At 40.6% G+C, this 25840-nt stretch overlaps 1 protein-coding gene across 1 annotated transcript in view; it reads right to left on the bottom strand.

The window, feature by feature from the left end:
* ASTN1 (astrotactin 1) overlaps positions 1–25840 on the bottom strand; it is a 303780-nt gene that overhangs the window by 129821 nt on the left and 148119 nt on the right. The window contains exon 8 of the mRNA XM_003824689.5: positions 23991–24075. Within this exon, the coding sequence (XP_003824737.3) occupies positions 23991–24075 (85 nt within the window). The remainder of the gene's footprint in view (positions 1–23990; positions 24076–25840) is intronic.

Raw genomic sequence — 25840 nt, 5'->3', positions numbered from 1 at the left:
TCTGTACTTCAGCTAATAAAACATCTTCAACATTTAACCATAAAAATTATAGAGTCGGCCGGGTGCAGTGGCTCATGCCTGTAATCCCAGCACTTTGGGAGGCTGAGGCAGGCAGATCACCTGAGGTAGGAAGTTCAAGTTCAAGACCAGCCTGGCCAACATGGAGAAACCCCGTCTCTACTAAAAATACAAAAGTAGCCTGGCATGGTGGCACATGACTGTAATCCCAGCTACTCAGGAGGCTGAGGCGGGAGAATCGCTTGAACCTGGGAGGCGAAGGTTGCAGTGAGCCGAGATCATGCCATTGCACTCCAGCCTGGGCAACAAGCGCTAAACTCTGTCTCAAAAAAAAAAAAAAACAAAAACAAAAACAAAAAACCAACAACAAAACAAAAAGAAACGCTATAGAGCCATAATGAGTGGCTGTCCAAAGCTGGAAAGAAAGAGAATTAAAACGGAGATGAAGTGATGTAGAACCAGGAGCCAGGCGACCTGATCCCTCGATAATTCGAACACTAACTAGCTGTGTGACTGGGCTAGATTGTGAGCTGGGCTCGATTACTGCTGAAGCCTGCTTTGGCTCTGACAGTCTAAGATCTAATCTTCATAACCCTGCAGAAGGGCAACATTTTAGAAGAATAGGTTTCAGAGACTGACTGTCTTGGGTTCAAATCTTGGCTCCACCACTTAGAAGCCATTTAACCATGTAGTCATTTATTTGACCCTCTGGTCCTTGGTATCCTCAGAGGTAAACTTCAGAAAATGATGTCAATCTTATTGAGGACATTAGACAAAGAGAGGTTCTCAAACTTCTTGGATCATAGTATTCAAAGTGACTCACTAATTTTCACAGCTCCCCTAGGCCAAAATAAGTATCTACTAGTTTTATGTATTAAATAGTTATGTCTGAACAATGTAATAAGTCTTTACATCTGAAAATGTATTAGTAGATAATAGAAAAAATATAATAAGTACAAATTCAAAGTCGTTAGTATGGTATCTGACTGATATTGCCATTTCTGTTGACAATTCAAAATATCTCACAGTGCCCCTGTAAGATTGCTGCCGTCCCCCAAGTCCCTCAATGCATAGTTGGGAACCATGGAAATAAAGTGTAAGTAAAGTTCTTGGTAAGCAAAAAGCAGGGACCCAACAAATGGCAGCTATTTCTGCTACCAATAGGAACATTTCCCTGGCATCCAACACAGGACCTAAATAAATAAATTGAAGTTATTTATCTGGATTCATTTACTTCTCCACAGTGTTAATTCAAGTCTGGAGGAGATGAACGAATATTGAAGTGACCTTCTGGGTTGGATACTGCCCTTAAGAAAAAAAAAATTTGCCTTGAACGTTGTAAAAAAAAAAAATGAGTTGAGAGACAATGAGAATTCTGCTTCTAAACTCATTAAGGACCCCCAATTGGGCCCTTGTGTCCACTGACGTGAAGAAGCAAGCTAGATGAGGATTAGAAAGCATTCTCAAGTCTAAACTGAAATAGCAAAAGAAGCTCTTGTCTCCCTTCCTTTCTTTCCAAAACGACTTGGCATCTCTTCTAAGATGATTTTTATTGCAAAATCTCTCATTAGCTATTACTTGGTGGAGAATACAGGAGTACACAGAGACTCAAAAGGGCAAGAAAAATTCATTACTCTTCCCTCTCAGAAAGTGACTCCAGTGGACCCATCAATCATCTAGCACTATTTGGTCATTGATTCTATCACTGATTTAGTGTTTATTGAACAGTGCTGTGGGTTGAATTGTCACCCCTGAAACTCCACCCAAATTCCTATGTTGAAGACCCAAGTCCCTATGTGACTCTATAGGAGCTAGGGCCTTTAAAAATGTCATTATGGAAAATCAGGTTATAAGAGCAGAGCTCTAATCCAATAGGATTGGCTTCATTACGAGAAGAGGAATAGACAACGCCAGAGCTCCCTCTCTGCCATGTAGGAACCTGGCAAGAAGGCTGCCATCTGCAAACCAGGAAGAGAACCCTCAAAAGAACCCAGCAGTGCTAGTGCCCTGATCTCGACTTCCTGCTTCCAAAGCTGTGAGAACATAATGTCTGTTGTTTAAGCCACTCAGTCTATGGTATTTTGTTATGGGCAGGCTGAGCTGACTAGTACAAACAGCTACTGTATGACTTAGAGAGTAAGGTATCACAAACACAAAGCCAGAGAAGGTATAGTCCATGTCCTTAAGGAGTTTAGTCAAGTGGGAAAACAGACAGAACACCAATAGTTATACTGTCTTGAATTTTCTTATTTGGCTATATGTGGGTGCTATGGAACTCCAGGGAGAATCTTTTAAATTGTGACAGCAAAAACAAGGAGCAGAACAGAAGCAAGTGTTCTGGGAAGGCTTTCTGGAATAGGAGTTAGAGTCAAATGGGAGCAGGAAGACATTTATCCTTAATCCCTCAACTCCCTTACCTCTACAAATCTAGTATCTCTCCCAAGAACATCCTCCTTTCAGAAAAACACCTGCTATAAAGTCTAGCTGCATTCATCTCGCTAATAGACACTTGAGTCGCCTAATCAATGTCAGTGGAGACTCTATTAGCTTGTCATTTTGCCATTGAGATACTCATTGCCCCATATGCATTAGTACTCTGGTAATCTATGCGGTAATTTCAGGACTATTCTATTTTCTTCTACTATGTATATCTAAATCTCTCTTTAGGATGCTCCCTCCTCATTCATTTATTCATCCCAACTCATTCATTCATTCACTCATTCATTCAGTAGACATTCACAGTCAGCTTTCAACTTTCTTATATTTGACTCTCTTGTAGCCTACACTTTCTGCACTTTATACATTGATCTATGTCAAATGTGAATTTTTCATTATAGTTCCGATGGAGATTCCTCACTTCCTCAATTGAGGTTGATCCATATCAGTGACTCATTTGGATGTGAGAACTGTGTGTGTACGTGTGTGTGTGTGTGTGTGTGTATGTGTGTGTGAATGTGGTGAATAGCCTCCGCTTCGTTCATTCTGACATTATGGAAGTACTTGAAAGTTTTCACCCCACCCCCCCGCCACCCACCAATGAGAACTAAGAGACTGGAAAGAAAATAGCAGGTAAATTCCTCTCCCTTCCTGCCTAACCTTCACTTTCTATGGACTGTTTAGTGGTAAAAGTTGCTATAAGGCCTGTTTATAGTACATCCTGTGGATCTCAAATAGTCTTCTTGTAAAGCTATGGTCAGCTTCCTAATGCAACACCCTGCATTTACTTTTCCTCTTTCCTGTCTCAATTATCTTTTCCCCTCACTCTTGCTGACTTGGAATTATACTTTTTTTTTTGAGCTGTTTCCCAGACTGGAGTGCAGTAGCATGATCTCAGCTCACTGCAACCTCGCCAGGCTCAAGAGATTCTCCTGCCTCAGCCTCCCAAGTAGTTGGAACTACAGGCTTGTGCCACCACACTGGCTAATTTTAGCATTTTTAGTAGAGATGGGGTTTCATCATGTTGGCCAGGCTGGTCTCGAACTCCTGATCTTAAGTGATTCGCCTGCCTTGGCCTCCCAAAGTGCTGGGATTACAGGTGTGAGCCACCCTGCCCTGTCAAGGATTTTGCCTTCTTATAAATCATTAGCCATAACCTTTGTTTCTAGAGTACTTCAGCTAAAACGGCGTTTGTGCTTCAATTTCTTCACCTATAAAGTGGAGATGGATAATGATAGTTCATATTCATAAGGTTGTAGTGAAGATTAAATGGGTTAATACTAGATGCTTTGAACAGTGTGTAGCATGTAATAAGCCCTAAATGATTGTTGGCTATTATTACTCATCTTTTTTTTCCAGGTACCTAACACAATCCCTGAGACACAGAAAGTCATCAATAAATGTTTATTAAATGAATAAATGATGGATGTATTCTACTACAGTAGTAGGTGGAACACAGATGATTTACCTCAGTAAAGAACACCATGCCAAATGTTAAATATAAAAATCTGATTTCTCTTTTGTGGGTTGAGAGACCTAAGCACTGGGGAATGCACTGAGAAAGTCAAGCAGAGATTTGATAGAACTTGCACACATAACCTTATATGCAACCATTCACTGATTCATTCAATGAACATTTATTCAGTGCTTAATAATGAATGTGACAGGAAATAACATAGGGTTACAAAGATAAATAAGACACAGCCCTGAACTTGCAGCTTGGGATAGTATGGGCAGGGGCAGACCAGTGAACAGATGATTATAGTTATCAGATCATTATAATCACAGTTTGAATACAATGGCAGAGATATGCAAGGATGTCACAGGATCACAGAAGAGGGCCACTTTATTAAGACTCGATAGCATCAGATGGGTATCTCAGATGAGACTATCTGCATGCAGATTTTAACAGTAAGTAGAAAGTAATCAGATAAGCCTGGGATGGCAGAGGGAGCAGAGTAGGAAAAGCCATTCTAGGCACAGCACACTCCTGAGCAAATGCACTGAAATGTAGGATAGCACGGCACACACAAGGGCTCTGCAAGAGATTCAATGTCATTGCAACATAAAATTTCAGGCAGGGAGGGATTGGAGATGGGGCAGAGAGGGTTGGCAGGAACCAGGTCAGGAAGCACTTGTAGTTCATCTTAGGAAACTCCAAATTTATTTTCTGTAGGGCCATATGGGTCATTGGTGGATTAGGGGCAGAGGGTAAAATGGACATAAATTTTAGATAGATCTTTTGGTGGCTAGAGAGGAAGGACTTGGGGATAAATCAGGGGGCAGGAAGCCAGATGAGAAGGCCATCATGGTGGTAGAAGTGAGAGATAAAATGCCAGCCCGAGAGCAGTGGTGATGGCAGGTGAGTCTGTGTACATGTGTAAGGGCAAATGTTGCAGTGATGAAGAGGAGATGCTCCATGCTGGACCCTGGCAAGGGCCCCTGAGATCTGGATTCAATGCTGTCCCCCAACTTAAGAATTCCATAATAGAACTCCACCAACTGGCCTTCCAAAAATAGAACAGGTTAGGTTAGTCTGGTCCTTGGACTTCAGTGCTGGCATCAAAAACCTAGGTTCATGCAGAAATTTAAAATCTGGGTCTAAGTAATGGCTTTGTTAAAAATTATTTCATTCACAATAGCCACAGAGCTTCAAAGGGACCAAGAAACTGAAAGTCAGGACAAAAGGAGGCTCCCCAGTTCCCAAGGTAAATGGCAAGTAAGAGACAGAGTCATATATCCTCTCTCTCTCTCTCTCTCTCTCTCTCACACACACACACACACACACACACAGAGAGAGAGAGAGACAGAGACAGAGAAAGAGAAAGAGATTTCTAACTTTATAGCAGATTCCTCACAGTAATTATCAAGTATATTCCCAGTATCCAGAACTTCCCAGGCAGTTTCTTTCCCTTCCCAACCCCCATCCCATGGTGCCTTAGATTACCAACTGTAACCTCACTATGCCCTACATTCTGTACTGCTGGCCCTAGGAAGTTTAATTGCTAAATTGGTTGAAGACTGAAAGAATGGGGAGAGGTTTTGTGATAGCATCACCAGCCCTCTCTCTGGGCTTCAGTTCAAAGGAATTGCAGTTCAGGGCCAGAGGAGAGAACAGCAGACTTAATACACGTGTAGGCTCGCCTCTTCCTCCCTCTGCAATCCTCTGGTGCACAAGGGCACAGCAGGGGTTGCTGGGAAACAGAGTCTTTGATGATGTGCTCTCCCTGCTGTGAAGACTAATGACTTCAAAGAGGGCATCCTGCTACGCTAGGGGCTCCCATGGAAAATCTGACTGCAGTGTAATTAGGCAAGAGGCTGGAGTTCAGGTTAGTGTGTCCAACACCACCCTCCCCTGCCCCATGGAAAATGCAATTTGAGGAAGGGAGACACAAAGCTTTAGAAGAGCAGAAGTGTGTATTTGATGCAGGCAGAGAAAATGAGAAAAGTTAAAACCAAACCAATTCAAACAAAAAACAGCCTACCCAGGGACTGTTGGCCAGTGGTCAGCTGAAAGGTTTTAAATAATGCATGCAGGACTTCCCTCCTGAAAACCAATTCCCTGACAGGGGTTACAATGCATGATGCTGAATTTCTTGATTCTTACAGAAATAATCATCTGATCGCATTGCCATCTGGTATTACCAAGCACCCTCCACAAGCCAGGCACTCTCACTTTCCATAATTCTTTCGTTTACTCCTCACTGCAATCCAATGAAGCAGGTACTATTGTGATCCCTAGTTCACAGGGGAGGATGTTAAGGCACAGAGAACTTATGTAATTTGTTCCCAGCAAAGTGAGTAGTTAGTAAGAGGTACAGCCAGGATTTGGACCCAGGTGGTCTTCTTATAGAGTTTTAACCCTTGTGTTCTGCTGGCTTGGTTCCCTTCAGATTCAAGTTTCGCATCTCAAAAATGGATAAGACCCTAGAGGACTATTGTGAGGATCAAATAGGGTGTCTGACACAGAGGATATCCTCAGAGGAGGTGATGGGTTGTGAGGATATCCTGTGAGGATATCCTCAGAGAAGGACACATCACATCACAGAGGAGGTGATGTGATGTGTCCCTGTGAGTCCATTTCTCATGACACTAGAAATCTCACCAGTAGCAATTATTCTATTTTTATTGAGCACCTACTATATGTACTTGAGAATGAGACTCAAAAATAAGCCCTTGCTCCAAAGTTATGGTCTAGCACAGGTCAAGACAAGGGATAGAAATAAGACAAGGCACACTGGGGCGATTGCCACAATAGATAGTCACAGGCCTGAGGCATCCCAAAGGAGGAAGAGAGGGCTTCCAATTGGGGAGTTGGAAAAGGCTTTATGATGGAGCAGGTATTTGGGCTGGGTCTTGGAGAATGAACAGAATTAACCAGGTAGGGTATTAAAGGGAAGGAACTGGAGAGAAATAAATGACCTGAGCAAAAGTGGGGAGGGGGTAAAGTAAAAGGCAAGTGTGATCAAGAACAAGCAGTTCAATCGGGCTTTGAAACAAATGCTGGGTCTGTCTTGCTAGGAGTCTTGAGTGCCAGAAGGAGTCTATCCTAATAGCTCACATGGTTGCCATACTTGTCTTCATACATCATGCTGAGAGCCAGGATTTGGAGCCAGACTATTAGGGTCACTCTATCTCCTTCTATTCCTACTGTGACTCTCAAGCCAGTTATTGCACCCCTCTGTACCACAGCTTCCTCATCTGTAAAATGTGAGGATCAAATAATATGAATACTCATAAAGCATTTACAAATAATGCTTGTCACATGGAAAGCACTCAATAAATATTACCTAGTATTATGTAAATGAGGCAACAAATTTAAAGCACCCAGAAGAGTGTCTGACTCATAAAAGAAGCTTATGGTATATTCATCTCCCTCCTGCTCTTATACAGACCATGAGGCACCCCAAATATTTTTCCAAATGGACTTCACTGATGCCTGAACCAGTTCATTCCTCTGGGGTAAGCTCTACTTATCTTCGGGCTTCTTTCCAAGGGCAAAATCTCCTGGGACCTGGGTGGGGAGGTGGGGGTGGGGAGCTCATTAAGTCACTGACAGTGGAGAGAAGATCATTACACAACCTCTCAAAGAAGAAAAATCAGAACACCAGGTGGAGGGCAATCCTCTAGTGGGAACTTCACCCACCCGACCGCTGTGCACACAGTGAGCTCAGCTGTCTGACTCACATTACCCCGCATTTCAAAGGAGGATGTGAGAGGGAGAGCAACACATAAAATGGAGGCCTCTTGTCACCCACAAAACTGCTTATCCATAGAGTGTACTGCCTTCTGTGCCAGGCAGCACCATGAGGGTTTTAGTGCATGGACTCCAGTCAGAATGCCTAGGCTTGAATCCCAAATGATGCCACTTTCTCTGGGTGTAACCTTTGGGCAAGGTACCAAACTTCCTTGTGCCTTAGTTTCCTACCTATAAAGAGGGATAGCCTCACATAGTTGTGGTTAGATTAAAATATGTAGAACTCTTAGAAGTGTGCTAGGCACAGAGTAAACTGACAGTAAATTATTACCTATTATTATTATCTTCACCTTCACTTATCAAATAAAAAACCATTGAGGGTCCTGCCATCAGAACTCCTTTTAAAGCAAGACTCTAAATGACATAAAACTACATGGCTTAGAGAAAGACAAGGACTAAGAGACACATGGAGACTGTGGAGGCAAAATCTCAACAGCTTTGCACTCTCCAGAGAAAGAGGATGGATCAATTCTTTAAAACAATAAAGAATCCAAAGATGTCTAGGAGCTACAATCGATTCACTAACAAGACAAAATCCCAAGCTAGGGCCATGGCCATTTATGGAGACTTCTCCAGGTTGGCACTGACGTCATCTTTGATTTTTAGAAAAGCATGCACTAACTGGTTTAGAAAATGTATTAAATGCCCCTTCTGGTCCAGACAGGATGAAATCTTTGAAATGGACTAGATGGAAATATGTTCAATGATCATCAGTATATTTGATGAATTCATGTGGAATTGAACAAGCATAGCCAAGAAGTTTTTTTTTTTCTTTTTATTTATTTATTTATTTTTTTTAATTATACTTTAAGTTTTAGGGTACATGTGCACACTGTGCAGGCCAGTCACATATGTATACATGTGCCATGCTGGTGCGCTGCACCCACCAACTCGTCATCTAGCATTAGGTATATCTCCCAATGCTATCCCTCCCCCCTCCCCCCTCCCCACCACAGTCCCCAGAGTATGATATTCCCCTTCCTGTGTCCATGTGATCCCACTGTTCAATTCCCACCTATGAGTGAGAACATGCGGTGTTTGGTTTTTTGTTCTTGCGATAGTTTACTGAGAATGATGGTTTCCAATTTCATCCATGTCCCTACAAAGGATATGAACTCATCATTTTTTATGGCTGCATAGTATTCCCAAGAAGTTTTGAGTAAGGGGTTAAGTTCAACCTTCAGGAAGATCTCTAAGTGAAGCAGGGCTTGATCTTGCTTTCTTTAACAATTTTGTCAGTGACTTTGAGGTGACTGAAGGTGATATGGTTTGGCTGTGTCCCCACCCAAATGTCATCTTGTAATTCCCAAAATACACACGTCAGTATGGGGAGGGACCCGGTGGGAGGTAATTGAATCATGGGGGCAGTTTCCCCATATTGTTCTCGGGATAGTGAGTGGGTTCTCACAAGATTTGATGGTTTTATGTGTCTGGCATTTCCCCTGCTGGCACTTATTCTCTCTCCTGCCACTGTAAAGAGGTGCCATCCACCATGTTTGTAAGATTCCTGAGGCCTCCCCAGCCATGTGGAACTGTGAGTCAATTAAACCTCTTTTTTGTATAAATTACCCATGCTCAGGTATTTCTTTACAGCAGCAAGAGAATGGAGTAATACGAATGTATGTTAATTAAACTGGCAAATTACGTAAAGAAGAAGGGATAGCTAATACATGGGATCACAAAGTCAAGATTCAAAGGATTTCAATGGGATAAAGCTAAAATTTAATATGATTTTATATAAGACCTATACCTAGGTTAAGAAGACAATTGACTTCAGTCTTGAATACACTTTGCCTTTTTGACAACAGTTCCTGCAGGAAAGATCTTTAATTGACCACAAACTTACTATAAGCAAACGTCATGACTTTTCTTAAAGATCCTAGCACAAGCTTAGCTTAGAATTCACTAATAGAAAATACAGGGGAAGAAACAGGCATGCCATATTTTACATAGTGATTTGAACAGTCCTGGGCAACATAGTCTAAAAGGCATAATGACAAACTAGGGACATGCAAAAGACAGCTAGTAGGATCTTTAAGAGACTCATAAAACTTATGATCTAAAGAATAGTTGAAGGAACAAGCTCTATTTAGAAGAGAAGAGCCAGCAGAGACATCATCCTATACACAATTATCTGAGACATTAACATGTAGCCAGCCTGTATATAGTGGTCCTATTTGCTCACAGACATCTATCCCACACTTTACAGTAGATGAGTATATTTTTCTAATGCACACAAAGGTACTATATATGGCAGCAGTCCTGAGCGTAGAAGTAGGAAATCAGCATATTCTTTATTGCTCCAAAGGACGGAGCTGACCAAACAAATGGAAGTTAAAGGAAAACATATTTTTGCTCAGCCTAAAGAACTGTCTAAGAATCTGCATTACAATGATGGAATGAGTTGCCTCTTCAAATAATGTAGCCCACATTACCAAGAGTGTTCAAACAGTGGTTGGGCAGCCATCTGATGAAATGGCTGTAGGAGGGATTTCTACGATGGGTGGCAGATTGGATATTATGACCTTGAGGTGGGCTTCCACCTCTATGTGTCTAGAATTGTCAGCGATTCAGCTGGTATTCCTACTCTTACTTCCTGAAATTAGGGAGGTGATTCACCACTCCATGAGATAATTTAAAGATCCAATTAGGTTCCGAAAACAGAGGTCTGTGGATGTTCTGCCCAAACCACCCCCAGACTTGGTAATACTTGAAAGGTGGTAGCTACTATTATTCTTAGGTATTGCTTATGAAAGACCATGGGAAGACAAACACATTTCTTATTTAGCAAGTACTTCTGGAACATCCACTATGTTCCAGACAGTGTATTAAGGTATGACAGTGCAATTTTACATAAGAGACATTGTTTCTGCCTTCATGGAATTTACATTCTAGAAGTAGGTTACTCTAAACTCAAATGCCAAATTGACATTAAGGTTGACATCATTTGGTGAAAGTTCAAAGAACACAAATGAGGCTGTGACCAATGCAAAGCATCATCAATGTGAACAGGCCATCACTTATTGAGTACCTACATACTTCATGTAATATTATTGAGCACAACTCATCTCATTTAGGTTTTTAAAATAATCTTTATAACAAGTCTATGAAGTAGATACTATTATTCTCATTTTTAAGAAATAAGGCTCATAAAGGTTATGAGGCTAGCCAAAAACACAGGGCTTTTAAGAAGATGAAATGAGATTTGAATCCAAGTCCATCTGATTCCAAGGTTGTGTTCTTCCCATTACGTTCTGCTGCCTCTCTTAAAGATACAAATGTGAGCAGGTGAACGTTAACCCTCTTAGAAGTGAGGTGTATGCAATCTCTTGAATAAGATGAAATAGGTGGTTACTCCCACACCTGCAGGGCAGAGTGTAGGGGGTGCTATAATAATACCAGGCATGCAAAGTACAATGGCTCACTGGCATTGATGTTAATTCAACTCCTCATAGGTTTTTCCTAGTGTAGAATATGTTTCCACTTGTGACCATCCAACAATGGTGAGCACTTGTTCCTTTCAAAGTCAGCCTTCTTTTGTGGTTATACACAAGGGAGTCTCTGTTCTATGTCAGAATGGAAGACCACGCTTAGAACTGTGGTCTGGACAGCCCCATGAGAGAATTTCACCTATAGTGCTAATTGAGTTAATGCAGTCTTAGGGCCTTGAACAACTATTTACAGACTCACAGAAGTCTAGGGACCCTCTGACATCCAAGAGTCTTAAATCTAAAGGCCAACCCCAATTGGCAACTCTGGTGTTGCCTATATTTCTTCAAAATAACAATGCTAGTCTCAGTGTGGAAAACCACACAGAAAGGTTAATAAACTTGTTGAGAAGGGCCATAAAGGAAGGAAAAAGTCACCCCAATTGTTGAAGTTCATTGTGGTTTAATGAAAAAAGCCTAAATGTTGACATCAGACCGTTCTGTTCACTAACTGTGATTCTGGTCAATGTACTACCGACCCTTAAATAATAAAATGTGCCTTACACACACACACACACACACACACACACGAACAAATCAAGAGACAGAACAATACAATGTTATTTTGTTAACAAAAGTATTATATCTAAACAAATAAAACCAGAAGTATGAGTACTCTCTAGGGGATGGTACTTTGGGTGGCTTGGATTTTTTTCTTTTTGCTGTTTTGTTTTTTTCTAGATTTTTTATCACATGCATTCCTTTTGTTAAAAAAATAGATAAAGTAGAAAACAAGATATGCAGTGGCAAAATGTTTGCTCTTAATTTTTGAAATTACATAACGTTTAAAACTTAGGAAAAATGATTATAGTATGAGTGTTTGAACAAGAATCCATTGTACTGGCATAGGAAGAATAAACCTTAATATTATTTTTATTAGCATTGTTTTTGCAGAAATTGTAGGTGAAATAAATATAATTAATTACTCACCTTTTTTAAAATATCCAGTTTGACCTCTATTCACACAAACTAGAAAATCTAGAGGAAATAGATTCCCGAAGACATACAACTCCTTTAGCTTGAATCAAGAAGGAATAGAAACCCTGAACAGACCAATAATAAGCAGTGAGATTAATCGGTAATAAAAAAAGACCAAAACAAACAAACAAACAAAAAAAGCCCAGGGGCAGATACAAACATATTTACAGCCAAATTCTACCAAATATGCAAAGTAGAATTGGTACCAATTCTACTGAAACTATTCCAAAAGACTGAGAAGGCGAGAATCCTCTCTAACTCATTCTATGAAGCCAGTATTACCTTGATGCCAAAGCCAGGAAGGGACATAACACACACACACAAAAACTGCAGACCGATATCCTTACTGAAAATAGACGCAAAAACTCCAACAAAATACTAGCAAACCAAATCCAACAACACATTAAAAAAAAAAATCACCATAGTCGAATGAGTTGCATCCTAGAGATGCAGAAATTGTTCAACATATGCAAGTCAATAAATGTGATTCATCCCATAAACCGCATTTAAAAACAAAAGCCATATGAGCATCTCAATAGATGCAGAAAAAGTTTGATAAAATTCAGCAACTCTTTATGATAAAAACTCTGAAGAAAATAGGCATAGAAGAAACATAGCTCAAAATAATAAAAGCCATATATGAAAACCCACAGCCAGGCCAGGTGCAGTGGCTCACGCCTATAATCCCAGCACCTTGGGAGGCCAAGACAGGAGGATTACCTGAAGTTGGAAGTTCGAGACCAGCCTGACCAACATGGTGAAACCCTGTCTCTACTAAAAATACAAAAAATTAGCTGGGTGTGGTGGCAGATACCTGTACTCCCAGCTACTCGGGAGGCTGAGGCAGGAGAATCGCTTGAACTTGCGAGGCGGAGGTTGCAGTGAGCCGAGATTGCCCCACTGCACTCCAGCCTGGGCAACAAGAGCAAGACTCTGTCTAAAAAAAAAAAAAGAAAGAAAGAAAAGAAAGGAAAACCCACAACCAACATCATACTGAAAAGGGAAAAGTTGAAAGCATTATGCCTAAGAACTGGAACAAGACAAGTATTCCCACTTTCCCCACTTCCATTCAACATAGTATTAGAAGTCCTATCCAGAGCAATCTGGCAAGACAAAGAAAAAAAGGGCATCCAAATTAATTGGAAAAAAAGAAGTCAAACTCTCTCTGTTTGCTGATGATATTATCTTATATCTAGAAAACCCTAAAACTTCCTCCAAGAGTCCTAGATTTGATACACGAATTCAGTAAAGTCTAGGTTACACAATGTATACAAATTATTGGCACTGCTATAAACCAACAATGACCCAGCTGAGAATAAAATCAAGAACTCAATCTCTTTTACAATAGCGACAAAAAAAAAATACCTAGGAAAATACTTAACCAAGGAGGTGAAAGATCTCTACAGGGAGAACTCTGCAAAACACTGCTAAAAGAAATCATACAAGACACAAGCAAATGGGAACACCTGCCATGCTCATCAATTGGAAGAACCAATATCATGAAAATGACCATACTGCCCAAAGCAACCTACAGATTCAATGAAATTCTGTCAAAATATCAAGATCTTTTTTCACAGAATTAGAAAAAACAATTCTAAAATTCATATGGAACAACAACAACAAAAGCCCGAATAGCCAAAGCAATCCTAAGTAAAAATAACAAATCTTGATGCATCATATTACCTGATCTCAAATTATACAAGACTATCATAACCGAAATAGCATGGTACTGGTATAAAAGTAGATATACAGGCCAAAGGAACAGAATACAGAACCCAGAAATAAAGCCAAATACTTACAACCATATGATCTTTGACAAAACACACAAAAACAAAAACCAAGGAAAGGACACCCTATTCAATAAATGGTGCTGAGAAAGCTGGATAGCCACATGCAGAGGAATTAAACGGGATCCCTATCTCTCACCACACATAAAAATTAACTTAAGATAGATTAAAGGCTTAAATCTAAGATCTGAAACCATAAAAATTCTAGCAGAAAACCTAGGGAAAACCATCTGGACATTGGCCTAGGCAAATAATTTATGACTAAGACCCCAAAAGTAAATGCAAAAAAACCAAAAACAAATCAATGGTACTTAACTAAACTAAAAAGCTTCTGCACAGCAAAAGAAACAACCATCTTATTTCATAATCAAGAGTAAACAGACAACCTAGAGAATGGGAGAAAATATTTGCAAAACATGCATCTGCAAAGGACTAATATCCAAAATCTACAAGGAATTCATATAGATCAGCAAGAAAAGAAATCCCATTAAAAAATAGGCAAAGGACATGAATTGACATATTAAAAAAAATACAAATGGCCAAAGAAACATGTAAAAATGCTCAACATTATGAATCATCGGGGAAATGTAAATTAAAAAATGAGATACCATTTTACCCCAACAAGAATGGCCATTATCAAAAAGTCAAAAAACAACAGATGTTGGCATGGATGTGGTGAAAAAGGAATGCTTATACACTGCTAGTGGGAATGTAAATTGTAACAACCTCTATGGAAAGCAGCATGGAAATTTATCAAAGAATTAAAAGTAGACCTAACATTTGATCCAGCAATCCCACTATTGGGTATCTATCCAAAGGAAAACTAGTCACTATATCAAAAAGACACCTGCATGTATATGTTTATCATAGCACAATTCACAATTGCAAAGATATGGAATTAATCTAAGTGCTCATCAACTGATGAGTGAATAAAGAAAATGTTTTTAATATATATAATACATATTCATATATACAATGTGTGTACACATATATATATAAAATGTGTGTGTGTGTATAGTAGTGTTCCATGGTGTGTATGTGTATGTGTGTGAGTGCTGGGATTACAGGCGCCCGCCACCATGGCACCCGCCACCACGCCCAGCTAATTTTCTGTATTTTTAGTAGAGATGGGGTTTCACCATGTTGACCAGGCTAGTCCCAAACTCCTGACGTCAGGTGTTCCACTTGCCTTGACCTCCCAAAGCGCTGGGATTACAAGCGTGAGCCACCGTGCCCTGCCTAATGACAGCAATTAATTAGCATTATGTGAGGGATTACTCCAAGTGTTCAGTGACATTTAAGTTGTAATGCATTAAATATGGTGTTGAATGTGCAGGATGCTAGATGGTGTTCCTACAACCTCTTATTATACACAGACTTACAGAGATGTTTATATTAAAGGAGTTTCACCTGAATGCTAGGCCCTGGGCTGCTGTCTTCTTTCCTCTAAAAATAGCTTAAAATTGAAGGTTTTAACTTTGGCATTAAGAATAACACCCTCAAGGAAAAAGTTTTGAGAAAAATAATGTATCACAAACATACTTTTAATGCTTCTTTCTTTATACGTTACCCTATTTTGTGATTATGAGAGAGAACAAAAATATATACAGAATTGAGGTGGGGGGTAGTAAAAAGCAAGCATTTGATGTATAGAAACAGAAATTGGGAAGAAACATGCCAAAATATTAATGGCAGTTTTCTCTACACTCATGGGATAATGAATGTATTTTTTTCTATTGATTAAAAAAAAAGATAAATAGCCAAAATCTCCAAAGCCAGGAAAAATAACAGCACTCTGAAACCTAGTATTTTTAGACTGAAACCCAAAATGAAAGTCTAGGGAGCATTCCTAGTGGAATGCCCATGCATGCAGTAGAATATACAAATGCAGGACACTATCTGGAAAGCATAGGCAAGACATAAAACATTCATTTCTATAAAATTGAAACAATTTATCTTCCATTCTTGAGCAGATGAGAGGGTAAATTGAGGTTGATTTTTTTTCACCCTGGTGGACATGTTGGAGGAAATATGAGTGTTCCCGCCTCTGGCACTGTTTAAAATAAGTCTCTTGGTGCCGTGACTGGACTAGTCAGAGACAACAGCTGACAGAGCCTCCCCCCTCCTCTGGGGGTAGACAGCACTGTAGGTGGACTCTCGTCACCACAGGGAGGAGGTGGGATGAAGATGTATCCCTCAGTCTTGGGAAAGCGGGATGCAGAGAAGCAGGCTGTCAACCATAGATTGTCCATCTCCCATCTACAGCTGATCCCTGACTTTCAGAGTATTATATGCTCTTCACATTGCTCTCTCTTTTAAATCTTTATTTAACCAACTGACTTGTCTCCAACACCCAGCAGTTACTATGAAGCTTGACTACCAGCTATGTGACCTTGGGCAAGTTACTTCACCTCTCTGGCTCTCCCTTTCCCAATTAATAAAAGGTGCCAGGTGCGGTGGTTCACGCTTGTAATCTCAGCCACTTTGGGAGGCTGAGGCGGGTGGATCACCTGAGGTCGGGAGTTTAAGACCAGCCTGACCAACATGGAGAAACCCTGTCTCTACTAAAAATACAAAATGAGCCGGGCGTGATGGCACATGCCTTAATCTCAGCTACTCAGGAGGCTGAGGCAGGAGAATCCCTTGAACCTGGGAGGTGAAGGTTGCGTGAGCCAAGATAGCACCATTGCACTCCAGCCTGGGCAACAAGAGTGAAATGCCGTCTCAAAAAAAAAAAATTAATAAAATGCAAGGATCTTTAAAGCTGCACTCAGCCACTCGTCTACAAGCTCATTCTTATTTTCATTGGAAAAAGTTAGTTAACTGATAAAAGGATGCCTTCTCGAGGCGTCTGGAGACTCCATGTCTTGCTTAAGAAGTGTTCTTAAGTCTGGCTGTGCTTCAGAAACATCTGTGGGAGCTTGTCAAATGTACAGATTCTGGGCCCTCTCCCAGACTTGTGAAATTTAAATCTCTGGGGTTAGACGTCTGAAATCAGAAGATACTTAGGTAGCTGCTCTATGAACCGGCATGCACGAGTCACTCATTAGGGCACATTTTGTTCTTTTATCATCCTGAGTAACCAAGGTTACAATTGCCTCTAAGAGGGGAGCAAAGGGCATCATTCAAAATGACCACAGTTCAGCACTAGTTCTTCAAAGGCCTTTGTGTAAATTAGAAAAAAGTACCCATCTGGACAGATGTGCCCTTTCTCTCAGAGTTGGCTTGTCTTAGCAAGCATGGGTTGGGTTTTAGCCTTCCATTGCTGGAGAGATGTCCTCTTAGCCTGATGTCCTCTACAAAGAACAGTGTATCACTGTATTCAGCTGACTGACCACAAGGGTTTTATGAAAAATCGGTCAAGTTATATGTTTTCGCTTGAGAAAATCCCTGAGAAGGAGGTGCAGAGTTTCCCAAGCCAACTGGAGGGGACGATTCTGTTAAGTCTGTCTGTGGAGGAAATCCTGGTAGATGGAGATTTACTTTCAAGCACTCAGTTCCTGCCTGCTCACCCAAGGAAGGGTTTTTTTGTTTTTTTCCTTTTAAGGGACAATGTTTCTGCTAGAATCAGGTTTCAGCAGGGCACCTCTAGAGAGAAGAAACAGAACTTTAGGTTTAATTCCAAGAGCCCCTTTGGTCTGTTGGACACAGAAAAACGTAAGAGAAAAGGTAGTGGCATTTTCATTGACTCCTAGGGGAAGAGGAGAAGATAAAAGTAAGAGAGAGAGAAAGAGAGGAAGAGAGAGAGAGAGGAGAGGAAGGGGGGGTGGAGAGGAAGACAGAGAGGAAGAGGGAGAGGGAGAGGAAGAGAGAGAGGGAGAGGAAGAGCAAGAGAGGGAGGAAGAGAGAGAAAGAAGGAGGAGGAAGAGAAGAAGAAGGAGGAGGAGGAAGAGGAGAAGGAGGATGAATAAAATAAACTGCTGAATGAATATGCTGGAAACCCTTGTTAGCAATAAGTGATAATGATGAGAGAGAAAGAGAGAGAGAGGAAGAAGAATTAAAAGAGAGCTAATGGGAAGATAATCCCATTTGTGGATGGCAAAGCAATGACAGAAGCTGGGCACAGACAATGAAGTCTGGGCTGGAGGGCAGGAAACGAGGGCACCCAGAGATAAAGAAACAGCCACAGTCTGGCCAGCAAATCTTGTTTGAGGGGTCGGATGAAGGTGAACGGGACAGCAGTGACATGGAAACCAGCAAAGGGATGGGAGAAGTAACAGCCAGATGATGAGCTAGAAATAGGCAAAGAGTCAGAAATTTCCTATGTCACAGCAGACTGTCTGACCCCACCTGAGTCACCTCAGAGAAGACTTTGGGCTGGTCAAAGAAACAAGACATGGCCTAAGACCTGGGCTTGGAATCACAGCTACAGCTCAACATGCCAGTCACTGCCCTAAGATGGTCTAAGCATTTACACTTTGATGACAGCTGAGAGGAGGTTCTTGCTCAGTTTTAGGTGGACAGGAGAAGTCGGGATTGATTTTGGATCTTTTTGAATAATTAGTGAAGGCTGGTCTCACCTCATCCTAGAACTCAGAGGCAAAGGTATCCTCTCCACCAGATGTGGTCTTTGTCCTTTTAGTGGTCTCTAAGGAACTGTTAAGAATGACATCCTTCAGGCAGGACAAAATAAAAACACCTCCTGTCAATGACATGTTTTGAGCAAGACAGAGTTGCTGAGGCCAGTCATGATGAACACAGTCCTCATTCTTGGCTTCAAGTGGGAACTGGCTCCTATGGTTTGGGACATTTGCTCCTTATAAAGATATAGATTCCCTAAGCAGTCACTCCTGAGCGGGTGAGAAGTAGGAAGAAGTTGCAGAAATAGAAGGGAAGACAGTACGCACCTGGGACAATGAGAATGACATATTAAGGCAGCATGGGCCATGTATGAGTAAGTGAATGTGTGTGTGCCTGTGTGCACCTACTTGGCATGTCATGGTAAGTGCATTGCCTCCAGAGCAGGCAGTGTAAGGAAGAAGTACTCTGATGGGCAGGACCATTCCTGACAACAGCTTCTAACACCTTGGAGAAACACCTGTTCATTTTCCACAGCAGGTCACTTCCCATCTCATGAATGATCGCTCTATCTCCATCCTTCAGCATTGAAATCTAGTGATATTTTATATCTCTCTAGTGGGGAATCTCCTTGGTGTTGCCCTCTGTATCTGAGATGCCAGAATAAGAAATCAGGCTATTATTTACTGGGAATCCTCACATGCATGAATTTAACCTAATTGTAATCTTCTGAAAATTGTATCTAGAGGCCCTTGGGTGTACTTTTAATTTAACAAAAAAACATGATTATAGTCTTTTGTAATCATTTCCAAAGTAGCTACATAAATCTGTTTTTCCTCCTCTAATATTTTCATGTAAATCAATCTCTCTTGCCTCCTCCACCCTTGTTTATTGTTTTCAATTCTCTTCTGTGAAAATTTCCAATTTGTCCTTGTTGTCCTAGCAAACAAATATCAAACACAGACTTTAATAGTCCCCGGCTGTGTCTATGCAGCCACAGGGATAGCAGGCCAAGGAGTTATTCAGTGAATTCATACAGGGGAGACAGAAGACAAGGTAAGCCACTGTGCAGGGGTAAGACCTGTCCACCCTGGGTCCTGTGCCTGGCAGCAGGGTCACAGGGGATGTTGTGGCAGGGAATGATTGATTTTGTTGCCAACCTCAAAGACCAAGGCTGTAACCTCAAACATTCCATGTTCTTTTAATAACCCATTAGAAATCTGTCATCTGTGACTTTGTTTAAATCTTTCTGAAGCTATTTTTACTCTTAGTGAATAGGACCTTCTTGTGCACTGAATTCAATGATCTTGTAATTTGCCATCTGGACCCTGTCACCTGGCTGAGCTGAAGTGACTAGCTTCACCACTAAGACCAACACACAAATGTTTCAACCTGCCTCATTTCTGCCTGAGCAATTGTGGCAGAACTGGAGTCACCAGGAAATGATTGCAACCTCCTCGATTCACATGCTTTCTGCATATGGTCTCCAATTCTCTGCCATTCTTGGCTGTTTGGTCTTGACTTTTATCTATAGGACAATTTTAGGAATATGTTTTACAGAGATAATCCAGATAAATAAAAGTCTAGCTAACCCCAAGAGGTTTCGTGTTTGTTTCTTTGCTTTTTAGGATCATTTAAATTTAATATGAAAGGTCCCAAAAAAGTAAAGTGTAGTGAGAGTACACCTGGAACGTCTCCCTCCCTCCTGCTAGCGGGTCTAGTATGGGGGCTTTAATGTCCACAGCCTCAGTAAACAAGACCTCTTTGCTATCTAGTCTTTTGCCACCTTACCAGCCTCTTATCCTCTCTCTGGAAAGTGAATTCTTATGCTACATTGAGCTTTTTATTTACCATTCCTGAAAAAACCATGTTTCTCATGTCTCCGTACCTTTCTGCATGCTAGTTCCCTTTGCTTAGAATGACCTTTGTTATCTGGCAAGTAGAACAGTTCACAATCCAAATTCTCCATGAAACCCTATTCCATATTTTTGACCTCACATAAGTCACCCCTTAAATTTCAATGCCACAGACTTTCGCTCACATCTTTATTTTAATAAGTATTAGATTTCATTGCAATTACTTGTTACTCTTTCAACTGTCTACGTAGACTGTTAGTTCTTCCAGAGCAGGAACCACATCTTCTTCTATAAATAACAACCTAGCATACCCTGGACCACAATAGGTAATGGGGTGAATATCTGTTGAAAATACAAATGAGTGGGAGAATAAATGATGGAGTGGTGAGAGAATTACTATAAACAAACTGGCTTCCTGTCATGCACATACACACACACACACACACACACACACACACACGTACATACCATACAATCACACATATACCACATGTGCACACATAATGCACAGGCACCACTCACACACACCACACACACATGCACGCACACACACACATACACCACACACATGCATACACACATGCACACACATGCGTGCACACACACAAACACACACACATGCACATTCAGGACCAGGAAACTAGAAGGAGGCAGAGGCTGGGTAAAGTTGCAGGTGCCACTCCTCCACCTCAAAAAAAAAATCAATTTGTAACTTCTTATATCAGTGTCCTTGATCAATTTTCTTCCTTGTCTGAAAGTCATAAAGGCTTATTGCTACTTTTCTCCTGGTACATTGACCTTGATATTTCACTAAAGAATTTGTTTTAACTATTTGGCCTAGGATTTGGTTGTTCTACTTCAAAGGAATGTTCAGCTATTTTAATGTATGCAATACAAGAATATTAAGTGAAAACCATGCACACATGGGCTGCTTACCTCCACTTCAGGAGAATTAAATAAAATATTCAGGAAAATCAGACATACCATTGATTTTTCCATAATACTCCAATATGTATCATTAGTTGGCAATCTGTCAGACAGTTTTCAATTCGAGTGACAGTCTTCATGTTCAAACAAATTTCGATTAATTTTGTGAGAATCATTTAAAGAAACATGGCATCGGATCCCTGATTTAAATCAAGATGTATGGCTTCTTATACTTTTCACTTACCTTGTCATTTTATGAGGAAAAATACAGTCATTTGTCTGGCGCTTTTTAAATACTGAGTACATATAAACTCACACTGCTTATCACTCCTGGTTCCATTATCCTCAAGGTAGTCACTTTTTTCCTCCTCCTAACAGTTGCTCCATTATTTTATTAGTGTCCAAAATGAGACCTCATAGACAGTGATGATCATAGAATAATGGAAATTAAAGATGGAAATGACAGATTAGGTCTTCTTGTCTATTTCCTGGGGCTAATGTTTCTGTCAGTCTATAACTCACTGCTTTAGCCTGTCTTGTTTTAAATGACACTTATGCTGGGACCTCAAACATTTCCCCTGAGACTCTTGTCTACAACCTAAGACTGTCTCTACATACAGCCAGAGGGAATGATGAAGGCTTATGCAATTATCAAGTGAAGTCAGGCCCATCCTCACATGATCTGTCTACAAGGCTAGAGATGTGGAGGCTTGAGTGATTAACCACCAAATCCAGTCACTACAGCGAGCCAGCCTGGATCACTCAGGGCAGAAGTGAAATATTTTGTCATTGTTTTCTCCAGCAGCAAGTCAGCAGCTAAGAGACAGAGATTGGTTATCCATCACTTTTTACACTATTTTAATCAGTAAGAACCACAGTCCACTGCAATTCTTAGCCATCCGATTAGCTAAAGTTTTGGATCCCCAGAAACTATGCAAACATTTCAGAGGCAAAGATGGTAAGGGGACTCCATAGAATGTAAATAGCCAGTGGTATTACTCATTCATATCCCACTGCACATCTATCAGCCAAACCTTCTGCCCTTCTCCCCAATCTTTCAATAACAGGCTGCCTCATATGTAGCTGCCCTTCTACAAACACCTTCCTCTAAAATTTGTGGGCTCTCTCTGTGATATGATCTCAAATTCTGCCAAAACTGAGCAATCCTTCATTTTCACGAACAGAAAAATTTCATGGCGTTTTGACTTCCCCAAGTTTTCTGACCTGTGACTCAGATTTCCTTTCCCCAACTGCATTTTCTCTTGTCCTTATCCCTCAACTTCAACCTGTTCCAGAACATTTGCCCTCTCCTAACATCTATGGGCATCTATCATGCCTTGACTTAGTCATCAGCTGGCTAAGTTCTCAGAGTTGAGTTCTTCTATCCTTTTATCATAAATCACTCCCTTGGGCTCTTCAATCATTTTTATTGCTCTTCTCCAAACGCTCACCCATTTGTCACCATATTTATTGCTTTGAGAGTCCAGAACTACATTCAGTATTCTAGGTTAGGTCTCATCAGAATCACACGGAAGGGGCAGATCATTGACCTCAGGGATGTGAGTCCTCCATGGCGATGTCTGAAATGACATTGGTTTCTTTTTTCCACCTGTCAAGCTGCAAACACATATCTAATTTGCAATCCAAGCAACCATTCTGAGATGGCTTTTGCCTTGATTTCTTTCTAGTTTTTCCTGTTCCATTGATTGCTATTATTAGTTCGCATTTATTGATCCCCTTCTCCTCCCACCCTCCTTCAGGACCCAGCCAATGCAGAAAGTAAACTCTCAACATCTAAAGGAAACTAAAAAGTTGCTTTTAAAAAGTAATAGAGGGCAGGGCACAGTGGCTCATGCCAGTAATCCCAGCACTTTGGGAGGCTGAGGTGGGAGGATGGCTTGAGGCCAGGAGTTGGATGTTACTGTGAGCTATGATCATGCCACTACACTCCAGCCTGGGCAACAAAGCAAGACAATATCTCAATTAAAAAAAAAAAAAGGCAATAGAAAGTGAATAGTGGGATGCTTGCATAATGTGAATTTACTTAATGCCACTGAATTGTATACTTAAAAATGGTTAAATGACACATTGTATGTTATATATTTTTTATCCCAATAAAACATTCCAAAATGTAAAAAATAAAAACAAAAAAGGAATACATGAGATAACTACTTTGTCCCACTCGTGTGTGTCTAGGGGAAAACAAAAGTCTCATTGGGAAATGGTAATTGGGGATCAAGCAAAAATACTCTCTTATTCAATACAGAGTACTTCCTGAGTCTCTGTATGTCACCCCTGCTGACAGTCCTGGTGAAAACAAATTTCCACTCATGTCAGTCTTGCAAAGCTTATCAGGCTCTGGGAGAGCTACATTGGAGTCTCTGTGGCTTCATGTGTCTCCAACAAAATCATCAGCTAAATTCTGCCTGTGGAATCCTCATGGCTGGTGGTGGTGTGAAAAGGAAGAGAGGGACAGCTTGATTTTCAGATCCCAGCTGGAAGCTGCAGGGCTGCGAGTCAGAGGCTCGTAAATGGAGAAAAAGATGATATGGACGTCACTGGAATGGTATAAATATGGAAAGGCATAGTGACATTTTTACCCATTTGCTGTTCAGAATATAGCCACCCTTTAGCTCTATTCCTCTCCATGCAGTTGCTCCACGTCATGTCTGTGTAAGGAGCAGTGATATGTGGGAACCAGCTAAGTCGTCATGCCCTCACTTACCCCTGGTTTGTCCCCCATTCGTTCCGAATGCAAAGGTGCTTATGTACTGGATCCTTCATGTAGCCTTCATAGCAGAGGCATTCCCCTTAGAAGCAGGGTAAGGAGGAAGAAAGAGAAACATGAAGGAATTGATTAACATGTCTGTGTTTGTAAAAATTAACATGAAATAGTCAGGGTAAACTCTTACTCTGATATTAGCATGAATGAGACAGTAAGTTCCATTATGTCATATACTCCCCTCTCCACCACTCACATAAATGAATACTCCAACCAATCTCTCCATTCTCCAGTGTGTGATACTTTTCATAGAAGAGGAATCTAGTATTTAGAAAGCATCTATTATATATGCTCTGTAAGCACAAAGACCAACAATTCTTTGAGGAAAAGGACTTTTTCATCTTTATTTTCTCAATGCCCAGTATACTACAAGGCACATAGTAGATGAATAATAATGTTTAAAGACTGCATAAGTGAATTATTTCACCAAATATTTCTAGGAATCTTGGAAAGTAGGTATTATTGGCTATGTTATGCTAATGGGAAAAACAGCCTTGAGAAAATTGAAGGCTTGTAGACAGCTTGTAAGTGACAGTTAATGTTTGAGCCTATGTCTGTCTGACTCCAGACCTTTTTCTCCCACCATGCCAGGCTGCTAGCTCATAGAACAACTACTATATGCACAGGAGGCCTCTTACATCTATTATGGTTTTAAAGGAACTCTGGGTTTTAGCTTTTAAGTAAAAATGATTAATTATCTGGGAGTGGGTCACCAGAAGAATCATCTACAATTCCACATTTGTTTAGGATATCACTACGTTTCATTATAATTTGTTATTCCATTAGTATACCAAGGGACCCATGAATCTTCTGGAATTTCATGCAAAACTGTATATGTGCGTATATGCATTTTTTTTGAGGCAGGGTCCCATAACATTCATCTGATTTACAAGTAAATCCAAGATCCCCAAAAGATTAAGAATCATTGCTCTATTTACTACTGATTTTGAAGAAAATTGTTGCTGCTTCATTATGTTAATAATTCTTTATGCAATGAGATGTAGCCGAAACTACTGAGGCCAGTTACACTACAACACTAGTTCCTACTATTTAAATGTCTGCTTAATTTATACCTTGTGAAAGAACAAAGTGTGACTTTCCAAAATTTGTAAATAACAAAGGTGCCATGTCCTAGTGAAATGATGGGCATACCATTTCTTTATCCCAGAAAGAAACACTTTAAGATGATATAAATAGAATAATAGCTTTGAGTGCTATTTTCTCTTTCTGAAGATAAAATCCAGTAAAAACGAAGTGAAGGGGCCTCACAGTTAAGGGGGAAGGTATTGGATAGGGCCTGAGCAAGAGCTTTTTTTAGCATCTTAGCTTAGCCATTCATTTCAAGATTGACCTACAAGCAGCTGTCCATCAGAGACTCACTACCAGATCACACCATTTTTGTCCCCCACAGCAGTTCAGCTCAATGTTCTGAGAAGTAGAGTGAAAACCTCTTCATTTGTAAAAAAAAAAAAAAAAAAAAAAAAACCCACAGGGAGTATTTGATCAGGACATTGTCTCCTGCATGGTGAATTCTGGCTTCTACATGGGCTGGATCCACAGTAGGTTCAAGTTTATTGGCTTCAGTGGTACTGAGCTATATCTAGAAATGGTCAGGGAGCTCTGAGCCAAAAATAGAAAAACACAGCTTTAAATTAGATGGTTGATGATAAGGTTTGTGGATGAAGGCTGTTTATTTGATAAAAGGAAAGATAAAGAAGGCAACTACTGGGGAGGGCAAAAGAAGAGAGTACCAGGAGCCTGGCTTCATTGAGAAGGCTTCACACCTTCTCAAT

The sequence above is a fragment of the Pan paniscus genome, chromosome 1, assembly GCF_029289425.2.
Source record: "Pan paniscus chromosome 1, NHGRI_mPanPan1-v2.0_pri, whole genome shotgun sequence".
Lineage (NCBI taxonomy): Eukaryota > Metazoa > Chordata > Mammalia > Primates > Hominidae > Pan > Pan paniscus.
This window is presented reverse-complemented; position numbering and strand designations above follow the sequence as displayed.